This window comes from Ischnura elegans, chromosome 5, assembly GCF_921293095.1.
Source record: "Ischnura elegans chromosome 5, ioIscEleg1.1, whole genome shotgun sequence".
NCBI lineage: Eukaryota > Metazoa > Arthropoda > Insecta > Odonata > Coenagrionidae > Ischnura > Ischnura elegans.
This window is the reverse complement of record NC_060250.1, coordinates 96666712-96683792: the sequence shown is the minus strand read 5'-3', so window position 1 is coordinate 96683792 and position 17081 is coordinate 96666712. Positions and strand designations below refer to the sequence as shown.

At 38.4% G+C, this 17081-nt stretch overlaps 1 protein-coding gene across 5 annotated transcripts in view; it reads left to right on the top strand.

Moving 5' to 3' along the window:
• Positions 1–17081, top strand: part of LOC124159297 (serine/threonine-protein kinase tricornered) — a 34716-nt gene that overhangs the window by 4735 nt on the left and 12900 nt on the right. For 2 of the 5 annotated variants that reach the window (XM_046535025.1, XM_046535022.1), the window contains 4 exons: positions 8778–8913; positions 10172–10346; positions 10881–11088; positions 14221–14338. In XM_046535025.1, coding sequence (XP_046390981.1) covers positions 8789–8913; positions 10172–10346; positions 10881–11088; positions 14221–14338 — 626 coding nt within the window. In that variant the 5' untranslated portion in view covers positions 8778–8788. Of the gene's footprint in view, positions 1–2818; positions 2925–7605; positions 7957–8777; positions 8914–10171; positions 10347–10880; positions 11089–14220; positions 14339–17081 lie in introns of those variants that run through there. The other 3 variants (XM_046535024.1, XM_046535023.1, XM_046535021.1) reach the window with 3 other exon arrangements.

Sequence of the window (17081 nt, the reverse complement as noted above, 5' to 3'; positions counted from 1 at the left end):
GTTTTAAAATGGTCGGATACTAAATTATAGAAATGGGTCAAAAGGTAACAAAACTGCTGCAACAAAATTTTGACTGATATGAATTGGCTCAAAGATAAACAGTTCTCTAAAATTCCCATTCATGTATGCACTTCACTTGTAATTGAGCACAAGGAGGTATGCTCAGCAGTATGTATTTTGAACTGCAGCTCAATCACTAGCTTTCTCTAGCAGGTGTATTATGGTTACAACATATGGCTATTATGATGGAGACCCTCCAAGGCTGCTGAAGCCGCATAATAGGCCACTGAGCCTCTCCCATTCATTCTCTACCACATCCCTCCGTCTTGCCATAAGTCAGGATGAATGAGAATGCCCAGATTAAGCAGACCTTACGTACTACTTAAATTTATATGGCTTTAAATCTTCATTTCCAGTTTTAAATTTATCCTGCCAAATGGTTTGTCTGGATGTTCGTTTTCATCTGGCCGTTTATTTCTTCTGGGCACTCGTTTTTAGCTGGCTATTTGTTTCGTGTGGGTGTTTGTTTTACATCTGGACATTCATTTCGTTTTGAATTTAGGACATTGTCACTTAGGTGGTTGTAGTCATTTTGCGGCTATTATGTTGTCAAATTTTTGCTCCAGTTTTACGCAAATTCCTTGTCAAGTCTGTTTCTGTATTACTGAATTATACTTTGAAAATGGAGGGGAAGAACTTCCAACTCAGGCGACTAAAGTTGATGGAAGCATGCACTCATCATTTTCCGGTAATAGGGTGGTTTCCTATTATTTTTTTATTGACTAAATCGAAAGATTATGCATTTCGCGCTTTTAGATTTTTAAATGACGTTATATATTTTTCGCGATTAAATGAAAAGTGAAAATTTTCAAGCGAGCGAAAACACGACGGCTAAGTATGAATGTTGGGAAAAGCCCGTGTGACGTCATTCTAGTTCCAGCTGCCACTGTGTGAGGTGACCTTGGGGCGAGGCTTTGAGTGCTGATACGATGCATTTCATACGATACGACGCGTGAGCATTTCACGTTTTTATATTTTTAAATGACGATATCTATTTTTCGCGATTAAATGAAACGTGAAAATTATCAAGCGCACGAAAAAGCGACGGCTAAGTGTGAATGCTGGGAAAAGCCCGTGTGACATCATTCTGGTTCCCGCTGCCGCCATGTGAGGCCACCTTGGTGCGAGACTATGAGCACCGCTACGATGCAGGCTGCTAGCAGGTGGCAGAGTACCCTGCTAGCAGGTAGCGCTTAGCATAAATAAATATTATCAATACCTTATCAAACGAAGGAAACTTTTTGACCATTGGCAGTTTTAATAGGTGATTCTTAAGAGATGTTTCCCTGAACTCTGTGCTTCATGCATGTATTGGTAATATTAGAAGATGTAAAACTCCTATCTACTCGTATAGAGACTAGGTCTGTGTGACGTCAAGTGGAGTGGAATCATTATTCCAGAGTTCTAACCAAAGTATAAAAACAGTGATAATGCATGAGAAATTATGCCTTTATGACCCAACTAAAAGATAACGTATTGATTCAACAGGTGGTAGTTTTTGCTGCCTCGTATATGCTATTATTTTATTATTGCCTAACTATTCAACAAGTGAATAAATATTGTACTATCTTATAAAGAAATATTTTTTTGGGGCATTATATGCAGTTACAAGTGGCAAGAATTGCGTAAAAGAAACTTTGGAAAGAAGATATGTGATTTGAATGAGGATAGATAACGAATGATAAGATTTTCTATAAAACTTCCCACCCGTCATTTTGATGGTAATGGTCCTTTGAGGTATATGGGTGTTAAAAGTTGAAAGTTCGCTCAAAATTATTATTTGTTAGGTTTAATATAAATCTTAAAAAAATAGTCATCAGGAAAGTTGAGGTGGTACAGCAATAAATGTAGCCTCAAGAGTAACTTCTCTCTGTGAAAATGACTGGTTTGGTCATTCTAGTGTTTTGAAAAGAATCAAATGAATATGCATTGATTTTTGACCTCTTTTGTATATTTTATAAATTTAGAAGTTTTTCCTGGAAGGCTAGAAAGGTGTAACAAGTGATCTTTAATTGATCTTACTAGATAAAAGTAGAAAAGGCTTAAATGGTGCGTGTATCTCAATGGAAAGAGAGGAGTTAAAATGAAGGTTGGTCTAAAGAATACTCTTGTGCCATGAAGTAGAGTAGTTGATGGGAAATGAGGAATGCTAGATTTCTTTTAGCTCTGTGTTTGAAGTGTGGCATTCAAATAATCAGTTTGTCTTTGGAGACGATTGAAATTTAAACCACGGGTTGCCTACCGTACAAATTGAAAAAGCCTTTTTTATCATTTCAAATTCTGAGTCCGGTTGATTTGCGACAGTTTGGAGATAATATGAATGAAAGACATGGCCATGTCCTGAAAAAATGTTGATAGGGCACTACAGCTGGGTAAATGTGCAATGGAGAGCATAGCTCTTCATCTTAGCTGGTCTCTCACTTTTTTGCTGATACAATTTTTTGTAGAGATGCGTGTTTCACCGGGACTATCAGTTTTTGTGGCGTAAGCAGAAATCGTCTGTCTGACCTAACGCTTCCATCTACTCACGCTCGCGCGAGCATTTTCTTCGATTCGTTAAATAGTACTTGTTGGATCTACTTCGCGTTCTTGCCGAGTGAAACGTATTGCGTGTGCAGACAAGAATGAATTGCCCGTCACCAACCAATATGTGACTCCGGGAGAGGTTTTGCAAGGGATAGCCTTGTTTTTGGCGTCAAGAACCAGCCACTACATCGCATTGCCGTTAAGTGGCGTGTGAGTTGGTGACTTAGCTGAATGCTATGGATGACTACGGATCGACTTGCGTGGTGCGGGGCTAAACTGCGGACTCCGTTGGAATCAATGCTAGAGCTCCCGGCAAATGGGGAATCGTTTTGCCAGAAGTATTTTCATCTTTGATTGTTTTCGTTGATGTCACTCTGTTGATCTCTTATAAATCCGCGGGATTTGTGATGTTCGACCTCTTATTCCCCAATTTTTTTGTATTTCTTCCGGTGGCCACATAAAAGTGAGAAAATTACTGCTCCTTTCCAATTCTTTTTTGCCGTCAATAAGCTTCTACTTTTAATATTTATTCATGAATTTTTTAAAGCCTTGAATGCCAGTTATAATTGTTAGTATTTCCAGTTGCTTCCTTTTCCACACGTTTTTGAATTATCGATCCTACTTCCTTTTTTAAGGTAGAATAACATTGAGCGTTTGCATATCGTGCCAGGAGCTTGCTTTTTCGCTTCTTTTCGAAGATGATCCCCTTGACGAGTCATCTTCAGGAAATAAGTGAAGTGCTTGAATACCGGTAGCTGACGTTGAGTTTGTTACATTAGTTTGTTAGCCTACTAGTCTTACTACATATATAACTACCGAAAATAATGAGTGAGTATTTACGATCAATGATATTCACATAGCGTCCAAGTAGATTTTCTTTTCTGCCCTCATAGTTTGTTCTCAATTGATATCGAATAATAGAAGTGCGTGATTTCTTTCCTTGTAATTATCTCAACTAACACGACTCCGCTTCCTGCAGTGTCTTATCTCCTTTTCGTTTACGTGTGTGCGCTAATAGGAAGGATAGGGAGCCGCTCTTCATTCGCGGTGTTTGGTTGCTTCTTGGAAAAACGAAAGCGTTGTTTACATCCCTTTGAATGTTATGGATGGTAATTCCATGGCTGTTGTTTTTTCGTACAACGTAACCGAATTCTTCAAGAGACTGAGCATCAAAATATACCGATTTATGAGGACGATTCCCGGAATTTCTCCGCATAGTTTAGGGTCTTCAATCCATTATTTAGACGTGGGAGCACTTGGTTAAGGAAGAGCCTTCGATAAAAGAGGAAAGTAGGTCACTTTTTTCGTGACGCAGGTTTAAGTTCTTCCGCCTCGAATTTAGGACCTCTACGCGTCTTTTAACTGTCGATACTCGTGAGTGAAAGATTTAAAAATACCCCAATGAGTCACGTGCGTGCTTACTGCTCGCCTGAGTTTGCCTTCCGCGATACATTTGAGTTTGAAGAATACATCTGGTGAGTGTTGTATGCCCCCTCTGGTGGCTTTGTATGATGGACGATGGAGCGCCCATTTAACTCGTTTCCCTCAAATTTTGCCGCTAAATTTACTTCTTATTTCGCTTAGGCAGGTCTTTGATATTATATCCTCGACCGAATGCATTCTGTGAAATTTCAGTCTCGTATTTAGATGGAAGGGGAGGAAAATCACCTCCCTGTTAATCCAGCAAAAATCGCTAAATGGAAATAATTAACGTGGATTTCCAGCGCAAGTTTTTATTTCTCCCATTTTAGTTTTGATTAGTAGAGCTTAGGCGTTTCGCTTATACATCTTTTTGTCCTGTAATTTTTGGACGGATACCTTCCGCTAACTTTGGAGGCATTCCATACAGTGGCGGATACAGAAAAAACTCAAGGGGGGGGGGGGGCGCAACATATCTTGAGTTGTCTTTACTTTTATCGTAATAAAAGATGATCAAGTCACTGGCAAAGTATATGAAAATTTTATTTAACGTGATTATAAGCATGTAAAGACAATGCCATCTTATGATATGAAAAGTTACTATTGTGGTTTTGCAATGTTCGGCAATACAGGCGGGCCCGCAAGGGGGGGGGGGGAGGGCGCGCGCCCCCTGCGCCCCCTATCTGTATCCGCCACTGATTCCATATCCCCATCGCTCCCTGAAAAGTTGTGACCAGACACCTCTCCCAAAATCAACGACTTTACTCCGTTCCCTGTGAAAGAGGCGTTACGTATCTTCGTCACTGGTATTTACTGTCACCCTGGGTCAATTGATTGGCTGCTTTAGCATTCTGAGGCCGAGTCAGCTAATGAATCCTCGGTAGCCGCCGGAAGCGGTGGAAATGTTAAACGATCCTTGTAAAACAATTCTGTTTATGACATTTTATTAATTTTGAATTGCTGGAGTTATTATTGAAAATAATACCACCTAAAGTAGTCTGTCTCTCCTTAAGTAGTCTGCAAGCCAAGGTGAGAATGGGCACCTGAGAGAGATAAAAACCCCTTAATATCACAATATTGGCCCTATCACCCAGATGGAGGCTTTTCTAGGCAACACATTACAGTTGAAATCCTTATTAGAAATCTCAATAACAATCTCTGAGGTGTTTCGAAGTTGTTGGAAAGTTTACATGGAGAAGTTTTTAACGTATTACGTTAACGCGAAACAGTTTGAAAGGATGGCAGATGAGACGTATGACCTCTGTGATCAGTTAATATGACGTATCCAAGCTTGAAGCGTTCTGCTTATTCACTCAGCAGCACTCTCATACTTAAAGCATTGAGAGTTTTTTTTGCTTTGGTTAAATCATGTGAAGTTAATGTAAACCTGAGCTGTTTTTTGTGGAATTACCTGTTATTTCGTTAGGTTATACTTTTTTAATTTTAATCGTTCGTTACTAGCTTATCTTTTGTCAGATAATGGGATTGATTTTTCATTCCTTGCTGCATCTAGTAATTATGTTGATTCACTGAATGTTCGCAAAAAATTGAATGTGAGACGAAAAGATAAATTACAATGGCCGCAACCTTTTTGGGACATCGCCATAAGTACCGTGAACGAGTATTTACTATATGGTATGCGGGAATAGGGTTGCAGTGGCATACTGCAGCCTCTCAACCAGAAACCCGTCACAAGCACCCACTCAACTGGGAAGGATACTTTGTGAGAGTTGACGGAACCCTGCTTAGGTTGCCTCGTTTGGGATACTTGAGATGAAAGTGGTATAGGTCCCGTAATCGTAATTTCCGTTGGAGTTTATCTTTTCGTTTCATGAATTAGGCCGCAGAGATCACTTTCCCTGTTAATATTAGATGCGTTTATGGCTAAGTACTCTTTGTGACTGTAGAGTAGTAAAAAACGCCGTACGTAACGGAACCGATGGCGTGAGATCGTCTTGCTGTAGAAATATTGACCCGGCGTGGTTACTTATGAGACTCCTACGAGTTTCTTTACTCAACTTCAGTTCTTGATTGGTCTTTTGGTGAAATTCTCCATTAAACATGCTGCTTATTAAATGCGGAAGGTACCTAATTATTTTAAGGGTGACAGTGCTATGTGATTGCGTACTGCTTATCCTGGGCGCACCCAGCGAGGGGCAGGAGGGGGCACCTCCCCCCCCCCCCCCCCCTGGAAGCAACAATCGCAAATGTCTTCAAGGAAAATAATATTTTTTTAAACTAATAAAGAGCTGTTACAGTTTCCTTAAAATGCTGATTTCATTCAACTTTTCCATGCTTAAATCTTGCCTTCAACTTGAACAACCATGGCTTGCCCCCTCCCCCTTAATTTTGATCCTGGGTACGCCCTTGCTGCTTATTGTTCTCGTCCACTTATTTCAACTCATATATAAAGGAGGTCAGCGATTGTCCTATACACCCGAAGCATTTTGCAACAAGAGCATGTTTCGACGGTCCTATCGGTTCTTTATCTAGGATAATTTCGTGATTCCCCGCTCGGTGCTAATGGTGTCCCACGAGGCAATGGAAAGCTAAAAAGACTAAATCCTTGAGTGGATAAAATGTTGAATCTTGTATTTAGTGGCAGCCTGACAAATTTGAATGATTAATTTATTTTCATCCTCTTACTCTACGAACCGTTTTGAGAATTGAGCCTCGTCACTTCCTCCGTGGGAATCATTCGTAGTATTTATTGTAATATCGTTCGTATTTGTATTTTACTGTTGAATTATGGGGTTATTGTTACCTTGAGTATTGAACTACTAAAATTAACCATCAGTTATCAATTTCGATTAATGATAGCTAATTTTGGAGCAGACTTCTGTCGCATTTGATGTCGTAATATTTTTCTAGTCTTATGTCTGGCTCTGTATGAATTTTGTGAAGAGTGGCATTTCCAAATGCAAGCATCTGAAGTTGCTTGTCTTGAGGAAGGAAGCTTCGACGTTAATTTTGTCTTTTTCGTAGTCATTTTGCTAGCGCAAGGTTTATCGTTGGCATTTATCGCGGGATTCTCGGTAAAGTTGAGGAAATGATAAGACAATTTTCCAATTTTTGGTGTTATTGTCCCATGCGGGTATCTCTATCTCATAACTAGCGCGCTGAGCGCCTGTGTTTTTTAGTATAATGTCTCGATGCGCGGTTTTTCAGCGACTTTAAGCTTATTTTGTACTTAAGGGGTATGTTGTGTCATAGAATCTTTTGAAGTCATATTTTAATATTTATCCCCAATTCTTCTCCTAGATAATGGAAAGTCGCTACGGAGCAACTTAGTCATAATCATTATGTCGTCAAATTTGTGGTATTTCCTGTATTTCTACCATACAATTTCAAGTCCATGGCCGCGTTAAAATCTTGCGTCGCTTGTCGTCGCTGCTGACTCGTGGTTCCGTCGGAAGAGGAAATTTCGGGTGGTTTCAGCGGTACTTCTCGAAGAATCGTTTCCGACCTTGGTGACCAATTGTATTTTTTAAAATTTTATTCTCCCGCCTTCATTCTCGTCATATTACGGCACTCCTTCCGTCGTCCGTGTCGTATAAGGTTATTAACCGCTGAGTGAAGGAGTGCCTAGCGGAGCAGATGGGCCGTCGATGATGACTTCGCTCTAGCGGTGCCAAGCGTAGCGATCCCGCACGAGTTGTGATACAGGTCTTTGCCAGGCGTCATGGGCTGCCATTGTCCGAGTGACTATCAGTTCGGAGTTACCGTACTAACGCCTTTTTTGTTTTTGGCTGGCGCAGCGAGTTCGATCCTCGCCGCCGCTGTTTTCTCCGATGGTGGTGACTTACGCGGTTTATGCGCATCTGAATGGTAAAAAGTGTAGTTCATGTAGTTGCGGAATCTTTGCTGTCCCACGGGAGCCTTTTTTAATGTCGCACTGCGGTCGCGGCCGTTACAGGAGAATTTCCACCCTTTTCGCAAAGGAAATCATTGGTGAGTGACAACGAAGCGGTCATCAAGGAGGAATAGAAATCAATTCAACTGATGATAGTCTCTTCTTTATTTGACACAAATCCAATTTTTAGACTCGGATAATCCATGTTATGTGTTATTTTAGGATGTATATGGTGTAGAGAGTACAGAGATCAAAATATTTATTGTGTGAGTGTATTTTTTTCCTGAATATGAGTTTTTGCTAAGGCCAGTATTTTTCATGGGTTGTGTTAGGTATTTCAATCAATAATTGCTTGTTGGCTCATGTTTTTGTGCAACTGATCATGCTCTGCTGTGCTTTTCAATTGTGTTCTTTCCTTGGGCTTGCTCAAATGATATTGTAGTTTGGGATAATGAAAAATGATGCATCCGAATGATTTCATTTACAATTCACAAAAACCAATGGCTGAATGTTATGATCATCATAAGTCAATAATCTGAAGATTGGTTTTATGCAGCTCTCCACTCATTTATCCTATCAGAAAGTGTTTTATAACTAACATTAATAATCTGTGAAATTCTTGTGTAGGGTTCTGTAGCGACACTTATGGTGAATGTAAAATTCCAAGTTCTCCAGTCGCATTTGTTGTTTGTGAGTGACAAAAGTTTCAACCTGAAGATGAAAACAGGATGGCTTTCGAATCTCTTGCCACTCACAAAAAAAAAAAACAAAAAGAATCTGGAAACCTTCCATTCATCATAGTTTGTGTACTTTACATCCTTCATCACATGCTCCATGTATATCATTCTAGGTCTTTCTTTGCTATCTTTGCTTCCTAAATGGATTTAAATTTGATTAAATTATTTGTAATTATTTTCAGGGGTGGCAGAGATGGCAGCAACAGAGAACACCATCCGCTTTAGCGGACACACCTTGGATAAAGCAACCAAAGCGAAGGTGACCCTAGAAAATTATTATTCTAACCTCATTGCGCAGCATATCGAGAGAAAGCAGCGGTAAGGTTTTTTACTTAAATAATTGTATATTAAGTTAAGATTAATGAAAAAAAATTGTCTACAACATGTGCTTAGCTTATAAAGTGAGTTTAAATGCTTTGATTTAAATTTTCTCTCAAGTAAATCCCAGGGTATCCGCTAGCCTGTAAAAATGGGAAAAGGTGGAATATTCACAGAATATCAAATTTATGGAAAATCACTGGGAATTTGGCCAGTGTCTTGGAAAAGTTAGCTTTGTTGCTTGCAGCGACAAGAAAAAACCTGCCCAATGCATTAAATTTTCGTTACTCTCTCAAATCAAAGCAGCCATCTAGTTATATTTACTTGATTTTTATACTACTGTACTCAGAAATCTAAATCCAGAAAACCTCTATCTTTAGGCTAAGTATATGAAAGAACTACATTTATGATTATTATGATAACTTTATTAAAGCTCAGAAGATTATCCATGGGAAGTTTTGCAACTTTGAGCATTGCTACATCAAGCCTTGAGCAAAAAATGAAAAATCATGTTGATGCAAGTAATTCATCTACTTCTGCATTTTACCCCACAGGCCACCCCAATAGGCATTAACAAATACACGGAAATGATTCAATGAAATTATGCCTAACATTTATTTAAATACCTTATTGTTCAGGGGAACTATGTAACTATGGCACCAAAGTACTTAGAACAGTGATTCTTGTTTTGTTTGAAAGAAAAAATATATTCATACTCAAATTGGCATCATGTTTACTAGTAATTTAGCTATTACAGCAAGTAATAAAATTGCTGACTTCCATTTTCAAACAATAAAAATTAGCTTTTACTGAACAATTACTATCTAAAAATGACCACCTTTTATTTTTTTTCCAAACTTTAGGTTGTGCCATGAATTAAATAGCTAAATGCTCAGGTTTTCCAGTGATGCACGCAAAGTTGAGAATGAATTGATTTTCCTTTTTTAAAAAAATTGGAGACCTTATTTTCAGTACACCCTCGTAGTATATGAAAACTGTTAATATGAATTAAGGAATCTTAATCGCTTAGCATATTTCAGTGATATTTTTGTAAATCAAGAGACAGTACTAGCTAGCGCTATCATTATCATCCCTTAATGGTGATAAACATCATTGTTCATTTTCAAAGTGAAAAATGCTATCGCACCTGCTATCATTGCATATTCCTGCTGTATCACATTAGAAATTCCATTATGAGTCCCAGTTTTGTAAAGATGCAGGTGTTGTTTCTTATTTCACTATCTCTTTCATTTCAAAGGCTTGCTAAATTAGAAGAATCTCTGAAGGATGAAGGGCTTACAGAAGCACAGAGGCAAGAGAAGAGGCAACAGCATGCCCAAAAAGAAACAGAGTTCCTTCGTCTCAAGCGTTCTCGCTTGGGAGTCGAAGACTTTGAACCCCTCAAAGTCATTGGCCGGGGTGCTTTTGGAGAGGTAAGAGTAGCTGCCATGAATCTTGGCGGAGTCTTTGGTTTTTTTTCACTCAGAGGGGCATGTGATTGTTGTTGCCCATGGAAGTTTGAATTTTTTTTGTCCTGAAGTAGTTTAAGGTTGTAGACCACTGCATTTTTAGCTACCAGTTCATAGAGGTTTGGTCAAATAAAATATCTAATTTCCTTTTGTCAAGATTTAGGTAAATGTGAAAATCACCAGAACTTTACATTTCTTTATTCAATGCATATTTCTATTTCCATTCTATGTTGTATGGCATAAGATGATATGATTATTTATTTGACCATGGCCTGGAAGTGAGCGAGTTGTGGTGGAGCTGATTGCAAATTTTGCTGCTACCGTACCTCTGCAACCCATGTAGTACATAAATGCTATCTGCTTCATCGGCTGCAAACGAATATTCTTAAATATGCTACTTGATCGAAATTTAGCTTGGTCCAACCTTTCTTTTCTTTATCTGTGTTGTAATTTTAGTGATAGGTCCATTAAAAATGTCTATGATTTTCTAATTTGTAGGTACGTTTAGTGCAAAAGAAGGATACAGGCCATGTGTATGCAATGAAGATTCTCCGCAAGGCAGACATGTTGGAGAAGGAGCAGGTGGCACATGTTAGGGCTGAGAGAGATGTCTTGGTGGAGGCTGACCACCAGTGGGTTGTGAAAATGTATTACTCATTCCAGGACCCCATTAACCTGTACCTCATCATGGAGTTCCTGCCAGGTGGTATGTATCTTTTCATCATCTTGCGTCATATTTTTGTCTGGTTGAGGATATGGATGTGTTGAATTTGTGTCTCAACTTCTCTAATATATAAGAAGTCATTATGCTTTGATTTTTATTTAAGAAGTCCTAGTTACATTAGTGTACATATTAAATAGTCCAGTGGAACCTCGATCTGTCGTTTTTCAGGGGGGTGGATGAAAAGAACGATGAATGCGGGAAAACGATCGATGCGGGAATGTTTATCCGGGTTGCCTATGTCCCAGGAAACGCTGTATTTTTGCGAATTATGATATTCATTAATCGATTCAAACAAGATTTTAGCTGATTACGGGATAATTATTACTTTATCGAAACACTTAGGTCATATTGTTGATTCGACTTATCTCTCTTTCAAATATCCTAAAGGAACAAGCCGCCTTGCTAAAATATGTTTGCACTCCACTCGGAATTTTCACTACTATTATGCATTTCTATCTGATGTAAAAATTCTTACCCATCAAATGCCATTTCAAGTACACGTATTTACGAGAGAAATGTGCGTGTTATGCCTCAAACAACTGATTTCGCCGTCGCAGTGATTGGTTATGAGATGGATCAAGAAGGGCAAAAATAATTTATTATTTGAAATATTCCTTTCTAGCAATTAAAATTTTAATATGATCGAGGCAAGGTGGCGTTAATCATCAGCGGCACGCCCACCTGATCCTCGGCTTCATCCCACTTCTTGTTTTCACCATGGATCTCGCTCTACCGCCACCCCTGCTGTCATGTGCTACCGGACATACCGAGGCATTCTGCAATATTCACGTATTTCTAGCCCGGATTCTTTTCTTCATCATCAATTATTTTCAGTCCATCTTTTAAAGTTCTCACTTGTGTCTTCGGAAGGGCCATGGTCCGAAGACGAATAAGAATAAAACTAATAAAAATGAAACTGGACTCCATTGAACCCACTTGGAAAACACTCGCTAGTTTTAAGTCAACCCACTCAGGGAAGTACGGAACCACTCGTACAAGGTGAAGTTCAGCACTAATGCTATCGCGTACGGTGTAAGCAGAGCTTACTGCAGAGGGTGAAGCATGACCATATGACTGCGCACTGAAATTTTTTATCCTATAGAGAAGGCAACTTACCCACTCATTTCTAACAATAAGTAGCGTAGCTCTAGATAAGCAGATGAATTCAGATTGCTAGTAGAGAGAAACATTTAAAATTTTTTTGAGTGAAAAAAACATTTTTTAAATATCCTGAGAAGGCATCACTTCGTTAGTAACTCAGACAAGTGAGACTTGTAGCATAACTCATAAATTGTAGCCAGACAAAAAAATTTCTAGTTTTCGAAAAAAAATCGCATCAATTTCCGTGAAGCTCCCTATCAGCTGCGAGGATATCGATATTCGCCAGAAATCACCATCGTATTATTCCAACTATTTCCTTGCTTAAATGCTTAAATAACGTTAGAATTGCGTCGTGTTTGGTATCATTCTTTACTGAATTACGTGCATATCACTAATATCACAATATAATAAAAGTATAATACCAATTACTGAAAGTAATTTTTAGACACGTTTTGGGCTAATTGGTGATTCATGCAGCAGTTGACCTCCAGAAGTGGGGATCTTTGAAGCGAGTCGGCTAAAAAAAAGTCAGCGGTCGAGAAAGGGGGAGGCGTGAAAAAGGTTTCTTCTGTTCTCGAGTAACTTGATATTTTCTTTTGAAGCTAAGGTCGTTGTAATACGATCCCTGCTCGAGCTGGGACCTTTTTTTATTTCGGAGAAGAGGAAAGCTTCAACCGGGGGGAGGCAAGTGCTGAATGGAGGGGGATACCGGATCTTGGGAAATGCGCTAATGTAACTATCCCACGGCACTCTGCTTCTCCCTATCGCATTTCAATCTCCTGGGGAAGATTCATACTGTGTCTGTCGTTATTAGCCATGAATAACACGTTGTAAACACTTCGTCTCATTTTTATCAAACGATCAATGCGGGAAAACGATACTTCGGGGAACGATAGATGCTGGAAAAAATTACATTGTCTTTATGGAACTTAATTTGGGACCAGAAGCGGCAAACGATGAATGTGGGAAAACGATCAATGCGGGAACGATAAATCGGGGTTCCACTGTATTTCTAGAGTGGAAGTATGTTGCAGTAGAGACCTTTTTATTGGAAATGTGTTATTTGCTCATTATTCAATGCTATTGTTATTTTTGTAAGGTTCCAGGATACAATTGCCATTGACATTAATATTTTGACAGGGATTCAGGTCTCTGTATATTCAGGCACTTCATTTACTTTCTTATTTCCATCCATGTTCCTTGGTTTTGGCTGGGAAGTGGGAGTTCTGGCACCGTCACCCTGCCTTTGCCTTGTCATTGGCCATGGATGTGATATGCAATTTGAATAATTTTTTTCTTCGCCATGACTCCTAAAACATCTTCCTTAATCTCAATCTCCAATAATGTTCATTCAAACTCTTAAATTTTTACTCCTCATATTTCTAATTTTTTAGTTAGGTTTTCATTGCTTATAATTTCACTTAACGTTCAATATTTGTGTATGCTTCACATCCTTGATAGTCTCTTTTGTAATTTCGTCTCCTACATTTTTTAATTTTTATTTTTGTATCCATTTGATTGATGGGAGGTTTCATGTTTTTCTTAAATGAGCCAAATTAATAATGTATAATTTTTCCCTCTTGTGTCATAATTGCAATTACTGTCCTGGTTAGCATGCTGAACTAAAACTACTTTCTTGTGTACCCATGGATTGCTTTTTTTTTCTTTTGAAGCCCATCAAGGCATATTTCACTCTTTATCTATCTGTGAGTATTGGTCGTTATATATTACTGTAATGGTTGATATCCAAGAAAGGAGGCTAATGAATATTAATGTTACTGGTTTGGTTTTTATTATATTACTGGTTGTCAATTTTGAGGCTAGATGTGAATAAATATGCATACATATTGAGTTTTCCCTATTTTTTTAATTGTTAATTTATGCTTTTTTCGTCAACATCTGGTTTACCCAGGTTCTGGTTAAGTGGATATTCTATTGTATAAATATTGTTCAAAACAATTTGAAAATAATGAAAGTATGTTTTAATTAAGTTAAGAAATATTTGTCTTGCAGGAGACATGATGACATTGCTTATGAAAAAAGATACCCTATCGGAAGAGTGTACCCAATTTTATATAGCTGAGACAGCTTTGGCAATTGATTCCATCCATAAACTGGGCTTTATTCACAGGTATGGTATACCATAATGAAGGTAATGACTAACAACCACTTGTATCAATTCAATGGTAAAGCATAAGTTCATGATTAACACTGAACTAGAGTAGTTAAAGACAAGTGTAGGATTCCAGGTCTTTTCCAGGTGCATTTGTTGACTTAGGGAGACTGCACTTTTGAAAGCCATCCTGCTTTCATCATCATGTGGAAGGTGATAAAACTTGTTAGTTTACCGCCTTAAATAGTGGTGGGCATTCTTCAGCTGAACACCGATTGGCTTGCACTCCCTTCCACACATCATGGATTTGTAGCCATTGTCCCTTTTAAAGTTCCTAATCTTATTGACTTCCAAGTCTTCTCTGATCTACCTTGGGTAGTGTAGTCCAGTCCATCGAGACTTTTCACCTCTGAATTCTTTGCAATGAAAACCAATTGACTTGAAATTTTGTGCATAGCTGAAGAATATGTTAATGAACATAGTGGCTTAACGCTGATTGACTCATCCACCCTGGGGGTGATTGCCAACCCTTCTCCTGAGTTTACACTTTTCTTTTCAAAATAATGCACTATTTATTGAAAGTCGTAATAAGATAAAATCTTGTGCAAAAAAATTAGAATAAGTTTTTTTGATAAATCAATGCTATTTTATCGATTCAACATAGAAAACTTTAAATATTGACTGAGAAAACTATGGATATTATAAATTAAAGGATGGCAGACTCAGAACTTTGCCATGATATCTTTGCTTAACCAGCCACAGCTTGGCATCACCTGCTCATGTGAGGCTACCAGCAATAGAATTCTATGAAAAATATATAAACCAATGGAGTTTTTTTATATTTAGACTTCCAGCTTAAGATAAATATGGTCTGCTAAGATGTAAATAATGGATATGTTGGAAAATAATGTTTATTGTACGTGGTGTAATGATATGTAAGAGATCAGATTACCTCCTAATCATCTTATGGATTTATACATGTCTTACAGCAGGTAACAATAGTGAAGGTACAGTGGTCAGCTTTATGACTTACAATTTGTCATTTCTTCCATTGAGGATTAACCCCTCAAGCGTGCACGACACAGCATATACGTCCTCGCTATTCCGTTCCTATACGGTGCTTTAATCGTAGGTATTTAAATCGCCCAGGGTGCTTTAATTCGGAGGCACCGAAGCTTTTGTGCAGACATTAATTAAAATATTTTTAGCATCGTAAACGATCACCACAAAAATTAAAAAAAATATATTCTCTAAAAAATTGTTTGAACTTTATAATTATTAATACGTACTTACAATTTTCAGCCCCGTTTACTTTTGTCTGCTCCCTGTATACCGTGTTTAGTTGTTGAACAGTCCGTGGTGTTTCTCAAAACGGTCCTACACAGGTTCCTACGCAGTTTTACATCTGTATCTTGTCTCATATCTCATTATGTTTTTCTCACTCACTACACACTTTCTTCTTTCAACCCTATATGTTTCAATTTGTGGGTTTTGTTGAACAAAATGCCGTCTGGTCGATCAAGCACATTTTGTATCAGCATCCGAGAGCCATCCTTTGCGCAGTTCTAAATTCTGTCCTGCTATGATTTTGTTCACTACGATTCAAATATTCACTAATAGGCGAAATGTTATAGGGGTAACGATCTTTTTTTTTACAACTTCCTTCCTCTTTCTATGTACAAAACAGAGAAATTTAGTGAACAATGAAAACCTTTCCTTTCCCATTACATTGAGAAAAAATGGAGATTCGAATACATGTTTTCCAATAAAATATATTCTGAAGCTTGGTTTCTTATTTATTTCAATTGATATAAGCAAACCTAGAAATACTATTATTTCCACCAGAGATGTGGGAACCCATTTTTGAAAGCGCAATACTTATGCTTTGGAATTTTCTTTGTAAATTTTCAAGAATCTATGCTACGTAGCAGTTTGTCTCAGTCACTATAATTGTAATTATTTCATCATCAAAAAATAACTCCAATGCCAGGGATCCTCTTTATTCGAATAGGCGATATTTTTTTCCAACTAAATCACACGCAAAGGTTAGAGACATGTCTTCACAGCCGATCTCGTCCCAATTATTTTCTTGAAAATTCACAGAAAAATGAGATGGTATAAATCTTCAAACCTGGAGTCAAGGGAGTATCCAATTGAAACTTCCGAAGAGGTATCAGAGCATTTTGCACCCTTTCATTCCAGAGCGTCAAGCACAGGCTTATCGGGCAACTCACGAGAGCTAGAAGGCATGGTCAACTAAGGAGGGGTTCGGATACGGAAGGGGCCCAAGGCCGAAAAAAATAAAACCACCAAAGCAAACGTAGGTGTGAAAAAACCCCAACCCTCAGCTTCAAACGTCATAAATAAGATACTAGATGGTGGCAGGTCTTCGATGTTCCGAGAACTATTGAGCGACAATGCCAGGACGGTCCAAGCCTTCACTATCATTGCCATGATGAAGTAGAAAGGAAAGGATGAGGAAGAAGAGCAGATGATAATGAACCACAGTGGAAGGCATTCAGCGTCGCCACATGGAACACACAATCGCTAAGAAAGCACATAAATCGGAGCGTAAGTGGAGCACTATCTTCCATGAGCGTTCACCAGATACCGCTCCTAGAGGAGGCATCTTGGCTTCAGCTGGAAAAAATATTCTAAAAAAATACGAGCACACAAACAATGGAAATTAAGAGGCTCAGAACGAAGCAGACAGATATGTCTCACATATATACTCTCTAAAAGAACATATATGGAAGATTAA